Consider the following 19786-nt stretch of genomic DNA (forward strand, 5'->3'; position numbering starts at 1 on the left):
AGAAAATTGAATTAGTGAATCTGACAGTAATAAAGCTGACCACTAACACTGTTATATGGCTTTATGAGTTTTACAAAGTTAGACTGGAGAAACAGATGGTGTTAATTATCAGACTTACTTATATTTACGATAATTGTGTAACTGAATTTCTTGTTGATGTTGCTTTTTGCTTTTTACTGCACAGATAACATGTGACCTTATCAACCCCTTGAATATTAATAAACTGTGACCAAGCAAAAGGAGAGATTCAATGATTGTGCAAGTGATTAACGATATATTATATGTATTTATTATTAATCTCATACAGGCAGGATGTTCTTTTTTTAAAGGAAAGGGTAACTAAAGTAAGTTACAGAGAATGCAGCATCCAAAACAGCAGAAACTGTCACCTTCATTTAATGTTAAATCAATTTTAACAGTTGAAATAAGTGCACCATGAGATAAAAACTGAAAGATAACTAAAGTAAAGTAACATTTATTATTAATTATTATATGAGCCTTAAAGTGTGAACAGGTCTTAGAGCGTACATACAAACTTGCCACTGAAGGGTCGACTAATCAAGAATACAATATTTACAGCTGCACATTCAGTATTTTCTTCATAGTAAGCAATACAGTGTAGCACGTAGCTACAGCACTTCCTTCTATTATCTGATACACATTTATCAGTAAAAATAATCAGCCATGTGCCTATTTATACAAGAGAAGTGACGAGGAGCGCAAGGATGAGGAACGAGAAGCCGGCGTCTGCTCGGATGCGAGTCCCATCAGCTGAAAACAGAACAGACGAGGAGACGTTAGAGATCACAATTTTGATGTTTTCAATTTCCAATGTATTGATCTAATATTTGACTTAGATCAGGAGTTAGTGTCATAGTTGTCCCATGATGATATAAAAGACATTCCTCTGAAGCTCCTGCATCAAAAGCAGTTTTTACATTTAATGTTTTAAAGAGCCTCCCCCTGCTAAACCCTGCCCCCCTTAGTTACTGTTGCTGTGCCTGTGACACTTTCTGTTCTAAGTAAAGATAACCAGTTTACCACTCGACATTTTAAGTCATTTTGTAACAATAGCTTCTTGATTTCGGACACGGGTAGACCAAGCTGAAACCGCAAGCTAGCTGTAGAGTAAGGTGACCAGATTTTTGAAATGAAAACCGCGGGGACGTTTCCTGTTCAGCGCTCAATATATCGTTAAAGAGTTACTGCACACTTGCTGCGGGAAGAGTCAACCAGTTGGGACCATAGACTGTATAAAAAATGGACGTAGCATCTCCGTTGAGGTCGTTCTCTCAACTTGATCCAATCGTACTCGCCTCTGGGAGTCGCCATCTTGTCAGACTTTGACTCCGCCTCATTTCCTCTTACCAAAAAAGGGCATGTATGTGATGTTGGGGGGAGGGAGATACGTCCATCTGGCTGGTGTATACATCCAAGGATAAGTGTCACTCAAGATGCCGCGCGTGGATCAAGAATATGAACAGAGGGGACTTTGTTCCCAACAGCAACAGTGCGCTAAGTTTGGGTTCACACTCGTCATTCACACAATGAAGAGCATGCAGCTGCCTAGCTTAGATCTGTGAGAAAGTAATGTAAGCTAAGCTAACACTGTTTAGCTCGCTCACGTTAGACGCCTCTATCTGCTGTGGTTGCACAGAGTAAATTAACTCACTTTGGTGTTATTTTGAAATACATACAAGGGAAACCTAATGACAACAATGTAAACGTTAAGTAGCTAAGTTAATCAGTAATGGAGATAAATAATTACAAGCACCCATCGCGAGGTAAAGGTTTGTGTAGTTCACATTCAGTTTGTCTCCAAAGGTGAAGTTTCCCACTGCTGTCGGAGCAGCCGAGAATTGCACAGGTTCTTCCCGACTTCCTAGACATCGTTGTCAAAAGCAATGCTGCATAAAAAGTAGAAAAGGTTCCCTAGTAATGACAGCTCCCATTCAATCGCTCGCATAATGGAGGGAGACACCACCGCAGCAACTGCGGCTTGTTCATTTCCGCTACTTTGCCGGATTCGTCTATAGAATAAAAACTAGGTACAAAAAGAATTGCCCCCCTCAGTGTCATGGAGATATGACCTGAACAAACAGACTAGAATGTTTTTTGTAACAGGCCTTAAGGTTTAATGAAGCTGTGAAAATGGCCTTTTAACACGGGGGTCAATGAGAAGCTGCGCTAGTATGAAACATGCCCCTAGTGGCCACTTGATGAACTGCAATTGTTGGCACTTCTGTATCTGAACAACCTGGAAGTCGCTGTGGTTGGGGCTTGGTTGGGACGTCTCTATGTCATCAAATTTTAAAATGTTAACGCCCTTTAATCTGTGGCGGGCAGCTCCCCTCCCCTTGCCCCCACACTGACCCCCTCTGCACACACGTTGCATTTTTCAAAGTTAGGATCAGACCAGGGAGTGAAGTTACTCTTTTTCCAATGCTATTGTCTGAAATGAAAAAGGGGACGATTCTAATTTCATGAGAACTAAGATGGGACTATGACTGATAACGAGTCTGGCTGCGGTTGCTGGATGTTTGAAAGGAAAGTGTCCAACTAGGCGAAGTTAACAATGTTTTAAGCTGACCCCAATGACATGGTCTTAAATATGCTATGATATAATGCTAAGACTGACGCTAAAGCTAACGGAAGAAATAAAACTCACCTGTGGTGGTTTTTGTTGTGGAGCTGGCGGTGGTTGGAGCGCCAGTGGTGGCACGAGAGTCAGCTGTGGTTGCAGCACCGGCTGTGGTCGCAGAACCGGCTGTGGTTCCTGAAGCAGCTGTGGTCGCAGAGCCGGCTGTGGTCGCAGAGCCGGCTGTGGTCGCAGAACCGCCGGTTGTCGCAGAACCGGCTGTGGTCGCAGAGCCGGCTGTGGTCGCAGAGCCGGCTGTGGTTCCTGAACCGGCTGTGGTCGCAGAGCCGGCGGTGGTCGCAGAACCGGCTGTTGTCGCAGAGCCGGCTGTGGTTCCTGAACCGGCTGTGGTTCCTGAACCGGCTGTGGTCGCAGAGCCGGCTGTGGTTCCTGAACCGGCGGTGGCCGCAGAGCCGGCAGTGGTCGCAGAACCGGCGGTGGTCGCAGAGCCGGCGGTGGTTCCAGAACCGGCGGTGGTCGCAGAGCCGGCGGTGGTCGCAGGGCCGGCGGTGGTTCCAGAACCGGCGGTGGTCGCAGAGCCGGCTGTGGTCGCAGGGCCGGCTGTGGTTCCAGAGCCGGCTGTGGTCGCAGAACCGGCTGTGGTCGCAGAGCCAGCAGTGGTCGGAGAGCCAGCAGTGGTCGGAGAGCCGGTAGCAGAGTCAACCTTGCCACCAGCGAGCCCCACTCCCAGTGTGTCAAGCTCTGTCTGGGACTGCCTGCTGATCCAGTTCTGTACCACCGTTTGGTTTTCATAGGACTTTAAGTCTGCCACGTTGGTGCCCAGCAGATCTTGAACTTCATTAACAGTCAGGTTCTAGGAAGAACAGAGCAGATGAATGTTGTGTTTGTATGCAAATAAACACATTTTACAGTGACATTAGTTTTTTTCTTCTTGAGCATCGCTGTCCACTGCTCAAATACTGCTAAATAAAAAACATTAAACACTGTTACAACTGCCTAACACACACACACACACACACACACACACACACCACTGACCAGTAGAACGCTTTCATCCAGACTGGTGAAAGTAGCCACGTCCATGTTGATATTGGAAGACGCCAAACTTCTGACATATTCAGAATTTGCTCCCCCTGCAGGTCAGGAAAGAAATGTTCAACTATGTTCAAATAAAGTGCAGTGTGTGTGTGTGTGTGTGTGTGTGTGTGTGTGTGTGTGTGTGTGTGTGTGTGTGTGTGTGTGTGTCTTTTTGCCTACCAACATAAGGTTGTGTGAGCTGGTAGGAGGTAGCAGAGATAGTTGAGCGGCTGTTTGTGGCAAATGCTTTTTCGGCGATGGTGAACAGTATTTTCTTTTTCTCTGTGTTGCAGTTGGAAACTGTCAGGGCGATGGCCTCTCTGCAACACACACACACAAACACACACACACACACACACACACACACACACGTGCACGCGCACACACACACACGCACACACACATACACACACACACACACAGAGTCAGAAACAATTGGGGGCACATTAGGTGCTGGATATCAATAATGAAGATCTTAAAACTGATAAATATGAGTCACTTTTATCATGATTTTGAAGTGTAAGAAGTTTGAAGTGTACGAGCACGAGGCCTACGGTGGTTCTGACGTCAATTTATGTGCGCCTGTTGGGACATAGAAAAAAGAAAGACGGACCATGCGCGGACATTTAAAACAATGGCGGTGAAAGGTTCACGTTGGTGTGATGCGGAGGTGGAGTGTTTACTGCAGATTTGGTCGATGAAAATATTCAAAAACAGTCAACAAGACGCACAAAAACTCTGAGGTCTATGGAAAGATCTGGAAACAAAGCGACGCATCGCGAGGACGTCAATCAATGCGTGTGACGTTTTACGGCATGATGACGTATAGGCAGGCGAGAAGCATTCGCCAAGGCCCAGGTAGTGTGAGGCCCAGTGTGAGGGAGAGGGAGGGAGTAGTACCCTAAAGCACGGGGCGCGGTGCGGATGGACAGTGTGAGTGTGCCTTAAGATGCCTCAACCCTAACCTCCACTATTTCACCTTCAATATATAAACGACTAATTGAACTATTAACTCACAGTAAACACACTCAGATGTCATGTATCCTCCAAACCCACACACACACAGCCCTGACTTCTTACTTGAGGCTTTGTTGGGAAATGCTCTTTAAAACATCGGCGTCCAGGGAGCAAAGGTTGGCTCCTCCGATGGTGTTGAGCTCAGCAGTGCCCAACGTGTTCCCTTCGTTGCTCAGATACTTAGAGATGACCGCCTCAGCCTGGACGACGAGCGAGAAGAAACATTCATATCATGAAAACACACAAGTGTGAGCACATAAAACAACACGCTCGTTTGTTTTGTCTGCTCACCAGACTCGGGTCCCACTGCCCGTTGGACGCGTCCATCAAAGCAGAGAGCGTGTCGATCTGAGTGATGCTCCACATGTTGATGTCAACGGTGGTGGCCTCGCGAGACGCTGGGCCTAAGAGCTGAACCTGATCTTCTGGGATGGTGCCGTTGGCAGCAGCGTAAGCCTGAAAATATGAGAATATAAGAATAATTTGTTTTAAGTGCTTAAAGTTTTAACTGTCAGTAGACACAGGACGTGGAGTGAAAACATCAATTAGTTGCTGATTATGTGTCAAGATCTGGTTCTGTCAGTACCCTCCTCTCTTCCTTTTTGTGTGAGTTTGTCTCCCTCTGTCTGTGTTTCCCTGCATGTTCTCTCCCTCGTCTCTGTGTAGGTCCGGTAGGCGTTTCCCCAAGCTGCTGCCTGTTATGCTGATTACCTCACCACCACAAATACCCTTTCTTGTTGTGATTTTCACGCTCCCCTTAGTAAGTTGACTAATCGTGTTTGTTTCCTGTTTTTCTCCGTAGTTTCCCGTGTTCCCGTTTCCCGCCCGTCTCCCTGATCTTCCGTCGTCTTCTTGTTCCTGTTGTTCCCGTGTTCGTTTAGTTAGTCTTTGTATTTGTATTCTTTGTAGTGTTTTGCGTTTGTCTGTTTATAGTATTAAACGTTTGATTTGTTACTTTACTTTTTGTCCGTGTCTGCATTGGGTCCACCTTTTGTGCTATCCCCGTACCGTTCCTGACATTATGAGTCATTCAAAGTGAAAAAAGTATGAAGAAGATATGATTTTGTCCGGTCAGCATTCAAAATAAAATGCTAAATAAAAACATGACTAACTTTTTTAATGCTTGACTATGCATTATGTGTTATCATTGTGTTATGTAGGGATATATTATACAATCAAATGGAGGACGACCCACTTTTCCACTGAGCCTGAGAACTATTCCTTTAATAAAACTGACTTTACCAGCAGCCTGAAGTCTTATGACTTTAAAAAGGTTTAAAAAGTTATTTAAAACCAACCACATCTTCCCTTCACCTACCTCTCGCAACTTGCTGAGAACAATAACGAGGTATTCCTCCTGGTCCACCTTCTCCGTGATGGCATCCAAGTTGTCTCTCACAGCGGAGGCGCTGAGGCAGCAGTTGAACTGAGTCGCGTCCTCATAGTCGAAGGGGAACGTCTCATCGCTGATGGTCACCCGAGTGATCGTTCCTACAGTGCACTCATTTACTAAAAGCGGGAAAGAATAAAGTTAAAAATAGAACATCGCGAAGAGAAGATAGCAGATAATGGAGGGAGACTCACTGATGGATCGCTTTGACTTCTTTTTAATGGACTTTCTTATTTCTGTCTTCAGCTTCCTCGTCTTCTGTCTGCTCACCCCGTCTTTTCTCACAACTCTCAGGAAGTACTTCAAGAAACGCCGCTTCGTTTTCTGCTCGCACAACAAACACAAAACCAAACATCACCGACCTCGATCCAACACCAAACGGGGGACAGTGATGCCACAGACAAAGAGAAACACAGTCTCCCTTTCTGCTAAATGCAGTTATTCATGTGTTTGTTACTCACTTTGTCAAAGTTGTCGTAGAAGGTTGAAGTGAAATACAGCGGTAACATCTCAAGGTCCTCCAGAGTCTGTCTGTTCCATGTTGACGGAGCTCTGGTTATTGAAACATAGGGCGTAAAAACATGAAATCAAACTCATATATCTTTATTTTTATTCTGTTTGGATCTATTTTTGGAAAGAAACAGAAGACAAGTTGGGTATATTTTGGCTGCTGGTAAGAAATTCCTCTGCTGAGGTTTTATGATTTAAAGAAAATGATATTAGGTGAATTGTTGCTGGTGACGTACCCGTACTGTGTTTTCCCGCTCTGCAGTAGAGCTTCAACAGCAGCTGCTTGAGCGTCTGTGAGGTCCTCGCAGTTTTTGAGTTTTTCCAAGACGGACGGGTCAGAGTTCTCGATGTAGGACCCTTCCAGAGTGCAGCACATGTTTCCCAACACCGATACATCGTCCTCAGTCAAACTCGTGTTTGTTATACCCTTAAAAAGAAAATAAGGATTAAGAGTATTAGGAAAATTAAAAGAACAGAAGTACTTAACATCAGGATTTAGATTTATACTGTTGATACTCAAAGTTGTGATGTACAACCTGACATTAATTCTTTATTGTTTTATGCTAAAGTGTAACAGCCGAACTACAGGGGGCGCTGCGTACGTACGCAAACTGTGTGTGTGGCATTGAGTTTTAATACTCAATACAGGTTTGGAAGCTGTGTTGCCTCACACTGCGCTCTGGTACAATGATGTATGTATCTTTAGGATTTTTAAATAGATTGTACTCATTTTCTACCCAGTTCTGTGTAGTTTGTACGTGTTGGAGAGCTGCGTAGCTGCACGCAGAGGGGAAAAATAGACGGGTACGCAAATACGCTTCTGTGGCCTGTGTAGCTGCTTCAATGAGATATAATGGACATGTTTTGCAGTGGTAAAGAGCATCCTACGCTTGTCTGGCTGTACAATTTAAATCCAGAATTAAAGCAGGGGTTACCTATCTGGGATTTTTACACTTATCTTTTGTAATCTTAAAAAGCTCCTGATAAGCGTATGGTACACTAAAATGTAAACAAAATCCACCAGGTGTGAACTCAAAAATATTAAATTCTCATAAATTTCTGATAAAAGTCTGACCAATCATTTCATTCGGTCTTAAGGAAATTCTTTGCAGAGCTTCCTGCCTGTCATCTGTTGCTCCGTTTTACTTGCGTTGCTCATGCTGCGTTCCAGTGCCATGGGAAGTCTGAAGTTTCGGACCTCCAACTCAGCAAAGTGCACTGGAAAGTCTGTCAACGTGGAACCTCCTCCTAGCGAATTTGGGGTTAGGTCGATCTCCCTAGAATTCAGGGGTAGGAGGTTCCACTTTGATAGGCATCCAGTGCACTTTGACTAGTTGGAGCTCCGAAACTTCGGACTTTCCATGGCACTGGAACGCAGCATTTCTCTCTCAACGCACATGTCAAGGAAGGAGGGAGCGTCAAAGGGCCAAGCAGGAGGAAGAGTGTGGGACTTTGGAGGGAAGCACTGAGTGCTCTAACTGAGACATGGAAGAAAGGTTAGAAGTGCTTTAAGTCTAAATCTAGTTGTTTTATTTATCAATGTTTTAAAAAAGTGGTTTCTGAAGCACATCTTGAATTTCAATCAGTCATATCTTCACTTCGGCGCCTTTACATAACAGATGAAAGTGTAGTTTGTATAGAAATGAGGAGGACAGAGGGGACATTTGGCTGCTGAGGCACTCCAGATTCATTTAAGAGTAATTTCATCCCAAAATGTTAAATAAAAGGCTGCAGCACAAAAAGCAAAAGTAAAAGTCAGTGAAATGATCTCCACTGCTTTGTCTCTGTGCGTTGGAAAAATTGTCTTGGACCCTGATTTTATCACAGTTATTATGTGAATTGTTCTTTTAGTACAGAGCGAGGGAACATTTGAGATATACGTGTCCGGGGACTCACCAGGCAGCTCCTGGCATTAGCAAACAGAGCTGTCCGTTTGTAGCTGAGGGCGGAGGAGAAGACGGAGAAGTCTGCTTCTGACAGCTGCTCAAAATAGGACCTGCAGCCGGCCTGAGGCACCAGAGAGTAACTGCAAAGAGACAGAGAGACAGTAACTAACTCAAACTGTCCTGATATGTGTTCTTATAACAAAACCTGTTTTTAGCTGGAACTCACTCGTAGTACAGCAGCATGTCCGGAGGATAGAGGTCGAAGCTGGTGGCATCTGGCTCTCCTTTAATGTAGTGGTACATGCAGGTCAACTGTTGGAGATAAGAGCAGACGCTGTTATGAATTCTGTACATACTGCATTATCTCCTTTGTTGTTCCACTAATCTGTGATTTATAGGTGAGAAAAAAAGACTTTGGGCTGCAACTAATCATTGATTTCCTAGTCAATTAGTCTCCAGATTATTTTAGTTGTTGAAACCAGAAAATATTCACATTTAAGAAGCTGGAATCAGGTCATTTTTACATTTTTTGTTTCATCGATTATCAAAATTGTTTTTATTACAATAATAATCTAATATTTGACAACTAATTGATAATTAACAGCTCTAACACACACACACACACACACGCGCACACACACACACACACACACACACACACACACACACACACACACACGCATACACACACACACACACACACACTCTCACCTGAGTCTCCACCAGTTTGACCTTCTTCTTGCCTTTCCTCCGACAGGCTTTAATCAGCTTCTTGATCTGAACCTTTTTAATCGTCCTCACTCCGGTGCACGTGAAGCCTTGCAGCACAGATGATGACAAACTGCACACACACACACGCACACACACATGCACACACACACACACACACACACACACGCACACGCACACACAGTATGTTATGCATATGTTGAATCCATAGCCATCGTGATGTCACTCGTCGGTTTGTGAACTATCATTTTAAGCCTAGAGTTTCTCAATTTGGATTTTCTTTAAAACGTACTTGTTAGGACTTCCAAGCGCTGCGGTCGCAGTCTCCACAGCCATTATATCAAAAAACATCTCAACCTAAAACACATAAACACATAATTTAATGACTGCTGTAGAGCAATTTCAGTAGAAAGAGTGTGTTTCAGTGCTGCATCCTCCGACCTGCTGCCGTTTCCATTTCTTCTGGTTGAGTTTGGTGATAACAGTGACGTTATTTTGGAAGCCCTGCAGCAGAACGCGAGGGATCTCAGTGGCCATTTCATCCGGAACGTTCTGTATGATCTTCTCACTGTTGCTGCTCGCCGATATGATCTGGGAGAAGATGTAGGAGATGAATTAAATATGTCTTTCACTGCTCTCTCTGGTTAAAAAGCTTCACTTATGACCCCCTCACCAGAGATGCGACAGTGTCTTGAAGCAGACTTCTACATCACTGCAGCAACCTGACAGTTTAAACCACTGGAAATGGGGAACTTGCATACCTGGGAAACAAAAGTCTGCTGGACGATCTGTGGAGCGGTCATTATGTGTCCCAGAAATGAAGGATTCTCGGACGCACTAATCAGCTGGGAGCCGCTGAGGCTGCCGATTGTTTTCACGGGAACACCCACAACAAGAGAACCCAGCATGAACAAAGAGGACGTGCTGTTGACCTGGTGGAGGACACAGATGAGACAGCTTTATTCTGACTGCTTACAGACAGAAAAGTCAAACCTGAAATCAATAAAGCTTACAGCGACAGACAGCAGCTACCTTCATGACTCCTGATGACATCAGAGACTGGATAACGGCCTTGGCCTGACCTGCGTTCCAGCCCGTCACACCACTGAGCGTTATGAGGGAAGCAAACAGGTCCTCGGGCTTTATCGTCTTGATCTGACCGGTGGACAGGCCGCTGCTCTCACTGCCGAGGGCAGAAATGGCTGTGGCATCGATGTCGTCCCCAAGGTTACCCGCCAAGGCTGCAGAAACCTACACACGAAAAAGCAAAAGCATTTTTTAGGTGCAGTTAAATTTGTGTGCAGTGGTGGTATTTTTGAGTACAAAGGCTTCTTCTGAGAGCAGATCCCTGTCAAAGTACAATGTAGAACCTTTACTCCAGGCCATTTTTGTACTTCTACCATGCATACCTTCTAAAGTACAATTATGTACCCCAAAGAAACCAAAACAATGATATCATTTGTGCATATAAATGCTAAATCTGTAGGTAACGGGACAAGATTTTGGTATTGGAGGCGTTCTTGTTTCCGTTTGGAGAGCAAAAGAGTTCAAAAACATTGTCTGAAATGCAATATCGGCCCCTATCAGCTGCTTTCTGAGGATGATTTAAAATGTTTGTTTTTAGAGTTTTTTATTCATTGACGCATTCATATGCAGACTCCAACTCCATTCTTCTGTCTCAAGTTGCTAATTTGACTGCAAATCGTGGACCAGTACATGAAAGAGGAAGTCTTGCCTCGGATATCCGCTATGCCGATAGCTGCTCGCTACACCAGAACCCCCAAAATATTTTCCCTCCACTGTCTAAAAGAATCAAGGCATTTAACATTTTTTGGGGGGGACTTAAAAATATATACTATTACGTACATACTACTATGCAATTACCAGTGAAATTCTATTAGTTCAATGAAAATAAAATGGTAAATGGACTTGTACTTAGGCCCTGTTTAGTCAAAGACGATCTAGCAATGAAACGCAAAAGAGACGTTTTGCTATGTGTGTGTGTGTGAGTGTGTGTGTGTGTGTGTGTGTTACCTGGGGGTCCAGGTCTGTACAGACTGTGGTCAGGTTGTGCAGAACTATCATGCTCTCATTTGCCGTCAGCTGGCTGAACGCTGGACCAGGAGCGACACACCGGCACAACAGAGGAAGTCTGCGGAGAGAGCGAGAAGAAACCATTTACACACCGATAGTGTTGTTCACGCATGTGTTTGAGATGATATGTGAGGGGTGCGTGGCTGTTTAGACTCACAGTAAGGGGTTGAAGTTGCCGTCCTCTTGATAAACCAGCTCCGTGTAGTAGTTGGTGAGGTTGAGCGGTAAAGCGGAGTGGTTGAGGAGGGCGATGTTCAGAGGGTTCACCGTGAACACCTGGATGACCTACAGAGAGGAGAGAGAGAGAGAGTTTAACTATTTATTTTCTATTTAAAATCCCAGTGAACAAAACCTGAGCTGTAGTTTAAGGTTAAACAAATGAGGTTCAGTACTTCTGCGGATCCAAACGTCTGGAAGTCCTCCAGAGTGAGGAAAGGCATGAAAGGGCCGATGTACTCAGCGAACCAGGCTGTGGAGTTGAGTTCTGGGACGGTGGCGTTGTAACATCGTGGCTGCTTCACTGCAACGACAAAATTACAGAAATTTACATGATGGATTTCTCTGAGGGAAGCTCAAAAACATCAGCACATTGATTTGGACACACTGATCTTGTCGCTTGGTGCTGAAGGGGAATTAAAAACCATCAAATGCAGCGAGAAAGTCACTGTCAAAAAAAAGGGTTGTATTCAAAACAGTCCACTGTACGAGCGGTATGGACTGATTCAGCTGATATGTTCAGGATTTCCATGCATCCTGGAAAACCTTAAAATTTTAAATCTAGTCTTTCAGTCATGGCAACACCTAGAAATTGATTAAAATGACCAAATATCCTGGAAATAATCTATTTTGTCTAGAAAAATATTGATAGTATCTTAGCCCCTCAATCCTATGCAAACCAGTAGGTGCGTATTTTGTTTGAAACCGGATTTGTTGGCAGGAAAAGCTGCGACACTTCAAAGAAGCTTTACAAGACGCAGCCTCTTCATTTTGGCTCCTGTGCATCAATCTGTGGAGCCGAATGGACTTGCAGGGATCTTTTCCAAGCCATACGGAGCTCTGAGCAGGTTAAATGTCTCAACACTGAGGAGCCGTCCACATGAACATGGGAACGTGTGTTTCTCTGCACGATTTTGGCCTTTCATCCGCAAGTAACCGCAGGTGTGGGCTACTGAAACCAGAGGTTTTTTGTAACCAGAGTCGTGGGTGACCTTTTTAGAAAAGTCCGGTTTCAGCAGTCATGTGTGGACAGGAAAACCGCGGGAAAATGCAATTTCTTGTCGACATTGTTTGACGTCACAGTGTGCCATGGTAAACAGTCAGTTGTATCCATGGACACTTTTGGAGCACTCTAGACGTGACCAGCTGATGGAGGCGGATTTTGCGGTTTCATGTGGACGGAGATATTTTTTATCACACCGGTGGTGTGGACGGGACGGGGCCATAAAAGTTTGGTTTCAACAAATACCGTGTTCGAGTGGACAAGGCTTGAGTCTACCGATAAATTAAAGGAGCAAGTGCTGTCCTGTATATCAAGAAAATCAGATCAAAAGTGATTTCTTCAAAAGAGTGGGAACCCTGTATTTAGTGTGTAGTATGTCAAAAAGGCCAGAAATACACAGATGATGTGCTTATTTTGGAAAAAGTCTCCAGTTTGCATCAGATCAGGCTTCTGTGTCCCACTATGCAAAGCGCTGGAAGGGTCACAACAACGGCGCGTTTGTCCGTAGTCTGTAGTTTTAGGTCTGTGTTTTACTGGAGACTGACCTGAGGTGAGGTAGGCTCTGATGGTGTTGAACATATCCGTCCTCACAAAGTCTACATCAGTGTAATTGTATTCACCAAGAACTGAAACACTGAAAAAAAACAAAATTAAACCACAAACACATTTTTTGAAAACATCCAAAACGACATGATACTAAAACCTGAATTCTTTCACAAAATGAGCACAACACAATGTGAAGAACACACGTACAGCTTTTTGAAGGCCGGGCAGGAGGCGTTTTGTGTGCTACTGGGACTGATCAGACTCTTTGTGAGGAAGACCAAGTAGCTGTGGAGGCGTTGGTCAAACCAGGCGTCCACCTCTGAACTCTCCCAGCTGCTGAGCGCCATGGGCCAGACGCAAGGCAGCGTGGGCCGCCGCACATCCGCCGGAAGAGACTCCTGCAGTGAACATACACAGTGTGTTTGCATTCCTCTGTGTGTGTGTGTGTGTGTGTGTGTGTGTGTGTGTGTGTGTGTGTGTGTGTGTGTGTGTGTAGTACATACGTTCTCCAGGAACGTCGGTGTCTGGATGTAGTTGTTGTAGATCACACAGAGCTCTGCATCGTTGTCGACAACGTCAGGGCGACGGAGAAAATCTCCAAGAGCTGACGGAGGCATGGAGTTCACCAGCTAGAGGAGCAGCAGACATTAAATAAGCCCTCGACCCAAGCACTTAAGTTAGCTTTAACGATAGCTTTAATGATGCTCCTATACAACGAAACTGCATTCTGAATATAAATGAACAATGTTCATTTGTTGTTATTTATCCGGTGTACGAAATATATTTTGTTACATAATAAATGATCTTATTTTAATGTTTACTTAAAGTAGTTTTGTTGCCTAAACATATCAAAGTAGTTTAGAAACCACAAAGTTAATGAGGAGTTTAATCTGGGACATGAAAATGTTTCCCTCAAAATGTAAATGAAGTTTAGTTTAATGGGAACGTAATTTTGTAGGCGACCAGGTTGATTTTGTGTCCCTCACCTGATTCATCCTGTCGTGAGGCATGAGGGACAAGAAGGTGGTCATGTTTGGGAACTGGAAACCCATGAACGAGCGCTCCAGGAAACTGTAGAAGCTGTGGTTGTAGTTGTCTCCGTAACAGTGGAGAGGTATCGGTCCTAGAGCGAGGAAGAGAAAACAAAGTCGACAGTCGAGTTGAGTTGAAATGAAGGCTTTAGGTTTGGATTTAAAGATGGTAAATCAGTCGTCATGGACATTTTGTAAACAATATAATGTGAATGTCGCGGGTGGTCACGGGTACAAGTGGCCGAAATGGGTTTTCTCAGGAGGGGGGCTGGAGTCTCCCTTAGAGAGAGGGGGAGAAGTTCAGCATCCGTGAGGAACTCGGAGTAGAGCCGCTGCTCCTTTGCATTGAAAGGAGCCAGTTGAGGTGGTTCAGGATCATCTAGTAAGGATGCCCCCTGGGCGCCTCCCTAGGGAGGTGTTCCAGGCACGTCCAGCTGGGAGGAGGCCTCAGGGAAGACCCAGGACCAGGTGGAGAGATTATATCTCCACACTGGCCTGGGAACGCCTCGGGATCCCCCAGTTAGAGCTGGTTAATGTGGCCCGGGAAAGGGAAGTTTGGGGTCCCCTGCTAAAGCTGCTGCCCCTGCGACCCGACCCCAGATAAGCGGATTAAGATGAGATGAGAAGAGATGAGATAATGTGCATGTGCTTGCTGTAAACTATAATAAAGAGTGTTAAAAAATTAAGGGTTTATTGAACATTTCATGTGGAAAAATATACAAACAAAATGTTTTTTATACTAACTTGAAAATAAAGAAATACAAAGCACTGCTGTTTATCAGAAACTAAAAATTGTACTTAAAACGAGAAACTGTTGAAAAAACAAAACTATAGATGGATCTAGTCTACATATAGAGGTAACCCCTATAACCCCTCTGTACCTCAGGTCTCGCTGCCCGGCCATGTCTCTGTAGTGACAACTAGTGTTTGTGTAGGTGTGTGTGTGTGTGTGTGTGTGTCTGTGTGTCAGCGTGGCTGTGTGTGTATGTGTGAATGTGTGTATGAACGTATGCATATTTGTGTATGTCTCTGTGCGTGACTGTGGGAGGGTTGGGTTCTTTTAACTTTCTTCTCCTGATTTTATTTGATGTTTCTCTTTTTCTGTACATCTCTGTAACTCGGCACTTTGCGATACTTTTCTGTATTAAAAGCGCCGTAGAAATAAAGGTTGATTTGATTTGATATAATTCTAACTATTTACAGTTTATTTACTCTTTCCTTTCTTTAGTTTACAAAATAATGTAATAAGTCCTTCATACTTCGTGAGTAGAATAATTATCACATTACTCTATGATGACTCATTTATTTACAACCTTAACAGACTGTACTACTCAGTATGTCAGATCTTAGACGGAGTGTATGAAGTCCAATTTAAAGTACATTTTACAATTTTAAATCATTTTCATGAGTTTGAACAGCACAACACTTTGATACACTCTGACATTAATACTGCATTTATACTGAACATTTTAACTGATGTTCTTTTTTCTGTGATTATTTTCATTTTATTTTTCTTACTAATGTCCTGAATGGATCTTTGTGCCTCTAACACTTTGCAAAGACAGTTTTCTATTCTGCGTTGTCGCTGGTGTGATCCCATCGCAACTTACTTTCAGTGTGTTTTCTTTACCTTTGAGAATCTGAACGATGTGGTTGTGGATTTCTTTCTGTGTATCTTCACTGAGAGAGGAGATTGTTCTGTTCAGGTCTTCGACTCTGGAAGAAAAGGCAGAAAACTGAATGAAATAATAATTCATTCACTCATCTTCAACCGCTTGTCCCTGTCAGGGTCACGGGGGGCTGGAGGCGATCCCAGCTGACATCGGGCGTGAGGCGGGGTACACCCTGGACAGGACGCCAGTCTGTCACAGGGCACATAGAGACAAACAGAGACAGACAACCATTCACACCTACAATGAACCTAACACGTGCATGTTTTTGGACTGTGGGAGGAAACCGGAGAACCCGGAGAAAACCCACGCAGACACGGGGAGAACATGCAAACTCCACAGTGCTAAACACTACACCACCGTGTCGCCATGAAATAATGATGCAATATATTATTTTTGTTTCTGCTGTTTGGCTTCATTCATTAACATTCAAGATTGCAATCCCACATAGATGCTCTCAAAAATGATCCAATATAAAAATTAACTTAATCCCAATCAAATGTAATCATCAGTTCGGTCCTCGTGGGTCGACACTTACCCCTGCTGCTCGATGCTGCAGTTTCTTCCTGCCAGTATCGTAAAGAACGGTGCAGTGTGCTGCGGCGACATGTTAACCAAGAGGGGGCGCAGTCGGAGGTGGAGCCACTGCGACACAACTGAATCTCCCACTGAGTGATCGGACAGGTTTGCACGATCAAACACAACCTGCAACATGGCTGACCTCACGGCTGCGGGGAACATGTTTTCATGACCCTGTAGGCAAAACAAAATATTGCAACCACAGAGAGAAAGTTTAAAGAGTAAAAATGTGTTTTTTTCCGCAAAGCAACAACAAAGAAGAGCTTTTAGAGATAAGATTCAGTTTAACTGCAACTTCTTTTAATATTTCTGTGAGAAGTGTAATTATGCTGAAGGTATGGAGCTGCTACCGTGTACATTCATGTTAAAGCATTCACAGGAAACGTGTGAATTATGAAATCTTTAACCTCAAATGAGCAGATTAACATTACTTAAAGTGTGATTCCAGTGCAAAAAAATCATCCCATGGCCTTTTTCGGGCGCTTACATTCATCAAATGAGCATCAATTAATGAACTATTAACGGAGAAATACAGGAGAGTCGCGAACACTCACACCTGGCTAACACTGATTAGCTCGGGGCAGTACGGGGAAGGCATTAAAACGTCTTTTTTAACCACTAATTCTGCTCAAAATAACACCAAACCTCTGCAGCAGCATGAGAAGAGTCCCTACACATAAAACAAAGCACCAATGAACTCCTTCCTTTGGTATTGACTTTGGTAATCCACTTGAATGGACTTTACTATGAGAGGAGCTGGTACAGGGGCCAGAAGGTAAGTCTTTAAAACACTCTGTTAATCAACTCCGGGTTCACTAACTACGTTGTTGGTGCTTCGTTTTATGTGTAGGGACTCTTCTCATGCTGCTGCAGAGGTTTGGTGTTATTTTGAGCAGAATTAGTGGTTAAAAAAGACGTTTTAAGGCCTTCCCCGTACTGCCCCGAGCTAATCAGTGTTAGCCACTGTTAGCGACTCTACCGGATTTCTTTGTTTATAGTTTATACACGAAAACAAATGTCTCGATGGCGTAAGTGCCGAAAAAGACCACGGGATGATTTTGCGCCGGAATTACACTTACACTTGATTTATGCTGCCTAGTTTGATGCACACTCACCATGATAGCAGGGGAGAAGTCATCGTAAAAGGCAGGGAGGAATTTGTCGTGGACGTGTCTCATCACCATGCCAACCTGGGCAGGAGAGGTGAGCTGGCCAGGTGTGGAGGACACCTCTGCCAGCTGTCTGACTGTCAGCTGTGGTAAGGCTTCCATCTGCGTGTGCACACGGACAAATGTATTAGCATCAGAGACAAACCCAAATAAACAAACGTAACAAAAAGAAGACACAATGTGACGTAAAAGTACCGCTGAGAAGTTGGAATACAACATGTGCAGGTCCTGGAAGGACGCGAGGACAGAGAAACCTCCCATGTTCTTCCGCAGCCATTCTCCACTGTTGTTAGTGTGTGAGCTGCAGCTGGAGTCTGAACCGACAAAACACACAACAAAATCAACTTTGCTGCATTATTTATTGATGTTTGCATCATGTTAAAGAAACCCTGATAACTGTAGTTTATTTCTAATGTGATGTACAGAGGAATAAAAGCTCTGCGAATATATTTTTTTATTTTATTTATATTTATTTTTTGGGTTTTTCTTCCCTCTCTGACGTTCTACAGAGAAACATTAACATGCACGATTATTAACAGTGTTTGTTACCTGTGCTGTAACATGAAAGTAGAGTTAAATTGAATAAAAGTAATAATGTTTATGACTGATATTGTTTGAGAGATAAAGGGTTGGTTTAGATTTGTATGTTGATTCGGAGGGAGTTAGAAACGCCAGGACTTTGTTTTATGTTGATAAATAAACAGAACTGTGTATTTTTTTTTTGTCTATCTTTGTATTTTGTGAGTTCATTAATAAAAATAATGAATAAAATGTCCACTTTTGCAACGCTTTAGTGCACAGCACATATCTAAAAAAATGAATGAATCATTTGCCATTACATAAAAGATATTGCTAGAGCTGCAGATAATATTTTCATTAGCGATTAATCCGTTGATTATTTTCCCGATTTATTGATTAGTTGTTGGGTCCATAAATTGTCAGAAAATGGTGAAAAATATTAATATTAATATCTATATAAGAGTGTTTCCCAAAGCCCAAGATGACCTCCTTAAATGTCTTGATTAGTGCAAAACAAAAAAGAAGATATTGAGTTCACGGTCATGAAATAAACTCACTCAATGACTTGGACAATCCATTGTGATACATGAGGAATATTAGTCTTTAAGTGCTTTGACATAATTCAATAAAATGGTTTAAATGCACAAGTTTTTTATTCTGAATATCAAATGAATGTTGAATATCAAACTGACTTAATACTGGTCATGTTTCGGAGGTTTTTACGCCTTTAAACCAAAAATGTCCCTGGATTTTGTCTCAAAAATCTGGTCACCTTAATTTGTCTGTGCACTGTGCGCAAACTATGGGTCAATACCATCAGACCATCATAATACCCCCCCCCCCCTTTTCCATGGTGAGAACATACCTGTGGTGTTTTCCCTGCTCAGGAAAACCTGAATGAAGTGTTTATAGACAGACATCTGTGTGGTGCGTGTCATGTGTGGCTGAAGACGGCTTAAAATCTGCACCCTGAAAATAATAAAGTAATTTGGTTTAGAGAAGAATGCATGGCAATGACAAACCTTGGAAGGACATTAAGGTCATCCTGAATGAAAATAAGAAAGCGTTCAGAGATGGTGATGAGGTGAGGAGAGTGCAGGGGGTACTCAGATTTGAAATCAGGGAGGCTAAAAACAATTATAGGAGAAGCTGGAGAACAAACATAAGGGACGTGTGGTGTGGCATGAGAACCATCACCGGGTCCAGAAGACTGGTAGCACCGGGTTGGAGGACCGTGTGGACCAGGCCAATGATATGAACTTATTTTTCAATAGGTTTGATACAGCGGCCCGTCCCCCACATGACTCTTCTGCTGGCTGCCCTTCAACTAACGCCACTTTACCTCCCACTACTCCTCCTCCTTACAGACCCCTTGACTGCCCCTCACCACCTCACTTCACACCTACCTATTCCACCCCTCCCACCTGCTTAATATCATGTCCTCCACAACCTGACGACCTCAGCCCCTCTACCCCAACGGACACCTCTACAGAGCTGCACACAGGACATCACTAGTTTCTCACACTGCTCTGGTTTGATCTTGGTCTGTTCTTCTTCAGTCTCTTCCAAAGTTCAGTAACTGTAGTGGGTTTCTTAGACATTACTTTATTGCCAAGGATTTTTCAGAGATTCTCTATTGGGTTTAGATTTGGACTCTGACACTTCCTCTAACTTTAACTGACTTCCTTACACACTTTGGGTTCAGTCTTTCCAAGTTTAACATAATGTTTCCCATCAGACCCAAATAAATT

The 19786-nt window shown here is 43.6% G+C and overlaps 1 protein-coding gene across 1 annotated transcript in view; it reads right to left on the reverse strand.

Moving 5' to 3' along the window:
• Nucleotides 1-284: 284 nt before the first annotated feature.
• Nucleotides 285-19786, reverse strand: part of LOC310958870 (uncharacterized protein) — a 44417-nt gene continuing 24915 nt past the window's right edge. The window contains exons 37-65 of the mRNA XM_083930005.1: nucleotides 18901-19004; nucleotides 17712-17830; nucleotides 17463-17618; nucleotides 16307-16521; nucleotides 15729-15814; nucleotides 14054-14190; nucleotides 13571-13696; nucleotides 13275-13465; nucleotides 13067-13155; nucleotides 11695-11822; nucleotides 11460-11587; nucleotides 11243-11360; nucleotides 10241-10459; nucleotides 9970-10140; nucleotides 9650-9799; nucleotides 9501-9565; nucleotides 9191-9320; nucleotides 8706-8791; nucleotides 8490-8619; nucleotides 6830-7020; nucleotides 6545-6635; nucleotides 6278-6407; nucleotides 6012-6202; nucleotides 4985-5149; nucleotides 4757-4893; nucleotides 3857-3996; nucleotides 3638-3732; nucleotides 2669-3452; nucleotides 285-771 (exon numbers count right to left, since the gene is read on the reverse strand). Coding sequence (XP_083786131.1) covers nucleotides 695-771; nucleotides 2669-3452; nucleotides 3638-3732; nucleotides 3857-3996; nucleotides 4757-4893; nucleotides 4985-5149; nucleotides 6012-6202; nucleotides 6278-6407; nucleotides 6545-6635; nucleotides 6830-7020; nucleotides 8490-8619; nucleotides 8706-8791; nucleotides 9191-9320; nucleotides 9501-9565; nucleotides 9650-9799; nucleotides 9970-10140; nucleotides 10241-10459; nucleotides 11243-11360; nucleotides 11460-11587; nucleotides 11695-11822; nucleotides 13067-13155; nucleotides 13275-13465; nucleotides 13571-13696; nucleotides 14054-14190; nucleotides 15729-15814; nucleotides 16307-16521; nucleotides 17463-17618; nucleotides 17712-17830; nucleotides 18901-19004 — 4549 coding nt within the window. The 3' untranslated portion in view covers nucleotides 285-694. The remainder of the gene's footprint in view (nucleotides 772-2668; nucleotides 3453-3637; nucleotides 3733-3856; nucleotides 3997-4756; nucleotides 4894-4984; nucleotides 5150-6011; nucleotides 6203-6277; nucleotides 6408-6544; nucleotides 6636-6829; nucleotides 7021-8489; nucleotides 8620-8705; nucleotides 8792-9190; nucleotides 9321-9500; nucleotides 9566-9649; nucleotides 9800-9969; nucleotides 10141-10240; nucleotides 10460-11242; nucleotides 11361-11459; nucleotides 11588-11694; nucleotides 11823-13066; nucleotides 13156-13274; nucleotides 13466-13570; nucleotides 13697-14053; nucleotides 14191-15728; nucleotides 15815-16306; nucleotides 16522-17462; nucleotides 17619-17711; nucleotides 17831-18900; nucleotides 19005-19786) is intronic.

Source organism: Echiichthys vipera (assembly GCF_963691815.1).
Source record: "Echiichthys vipera genome assembly, chromosome: 2".
Lineage (NCBI taxonomy): Eukaryota > Metazoa > Chordata > Actinopteri > Perciformes > Trachinidae > Echiichthys > Echiichthys vipera.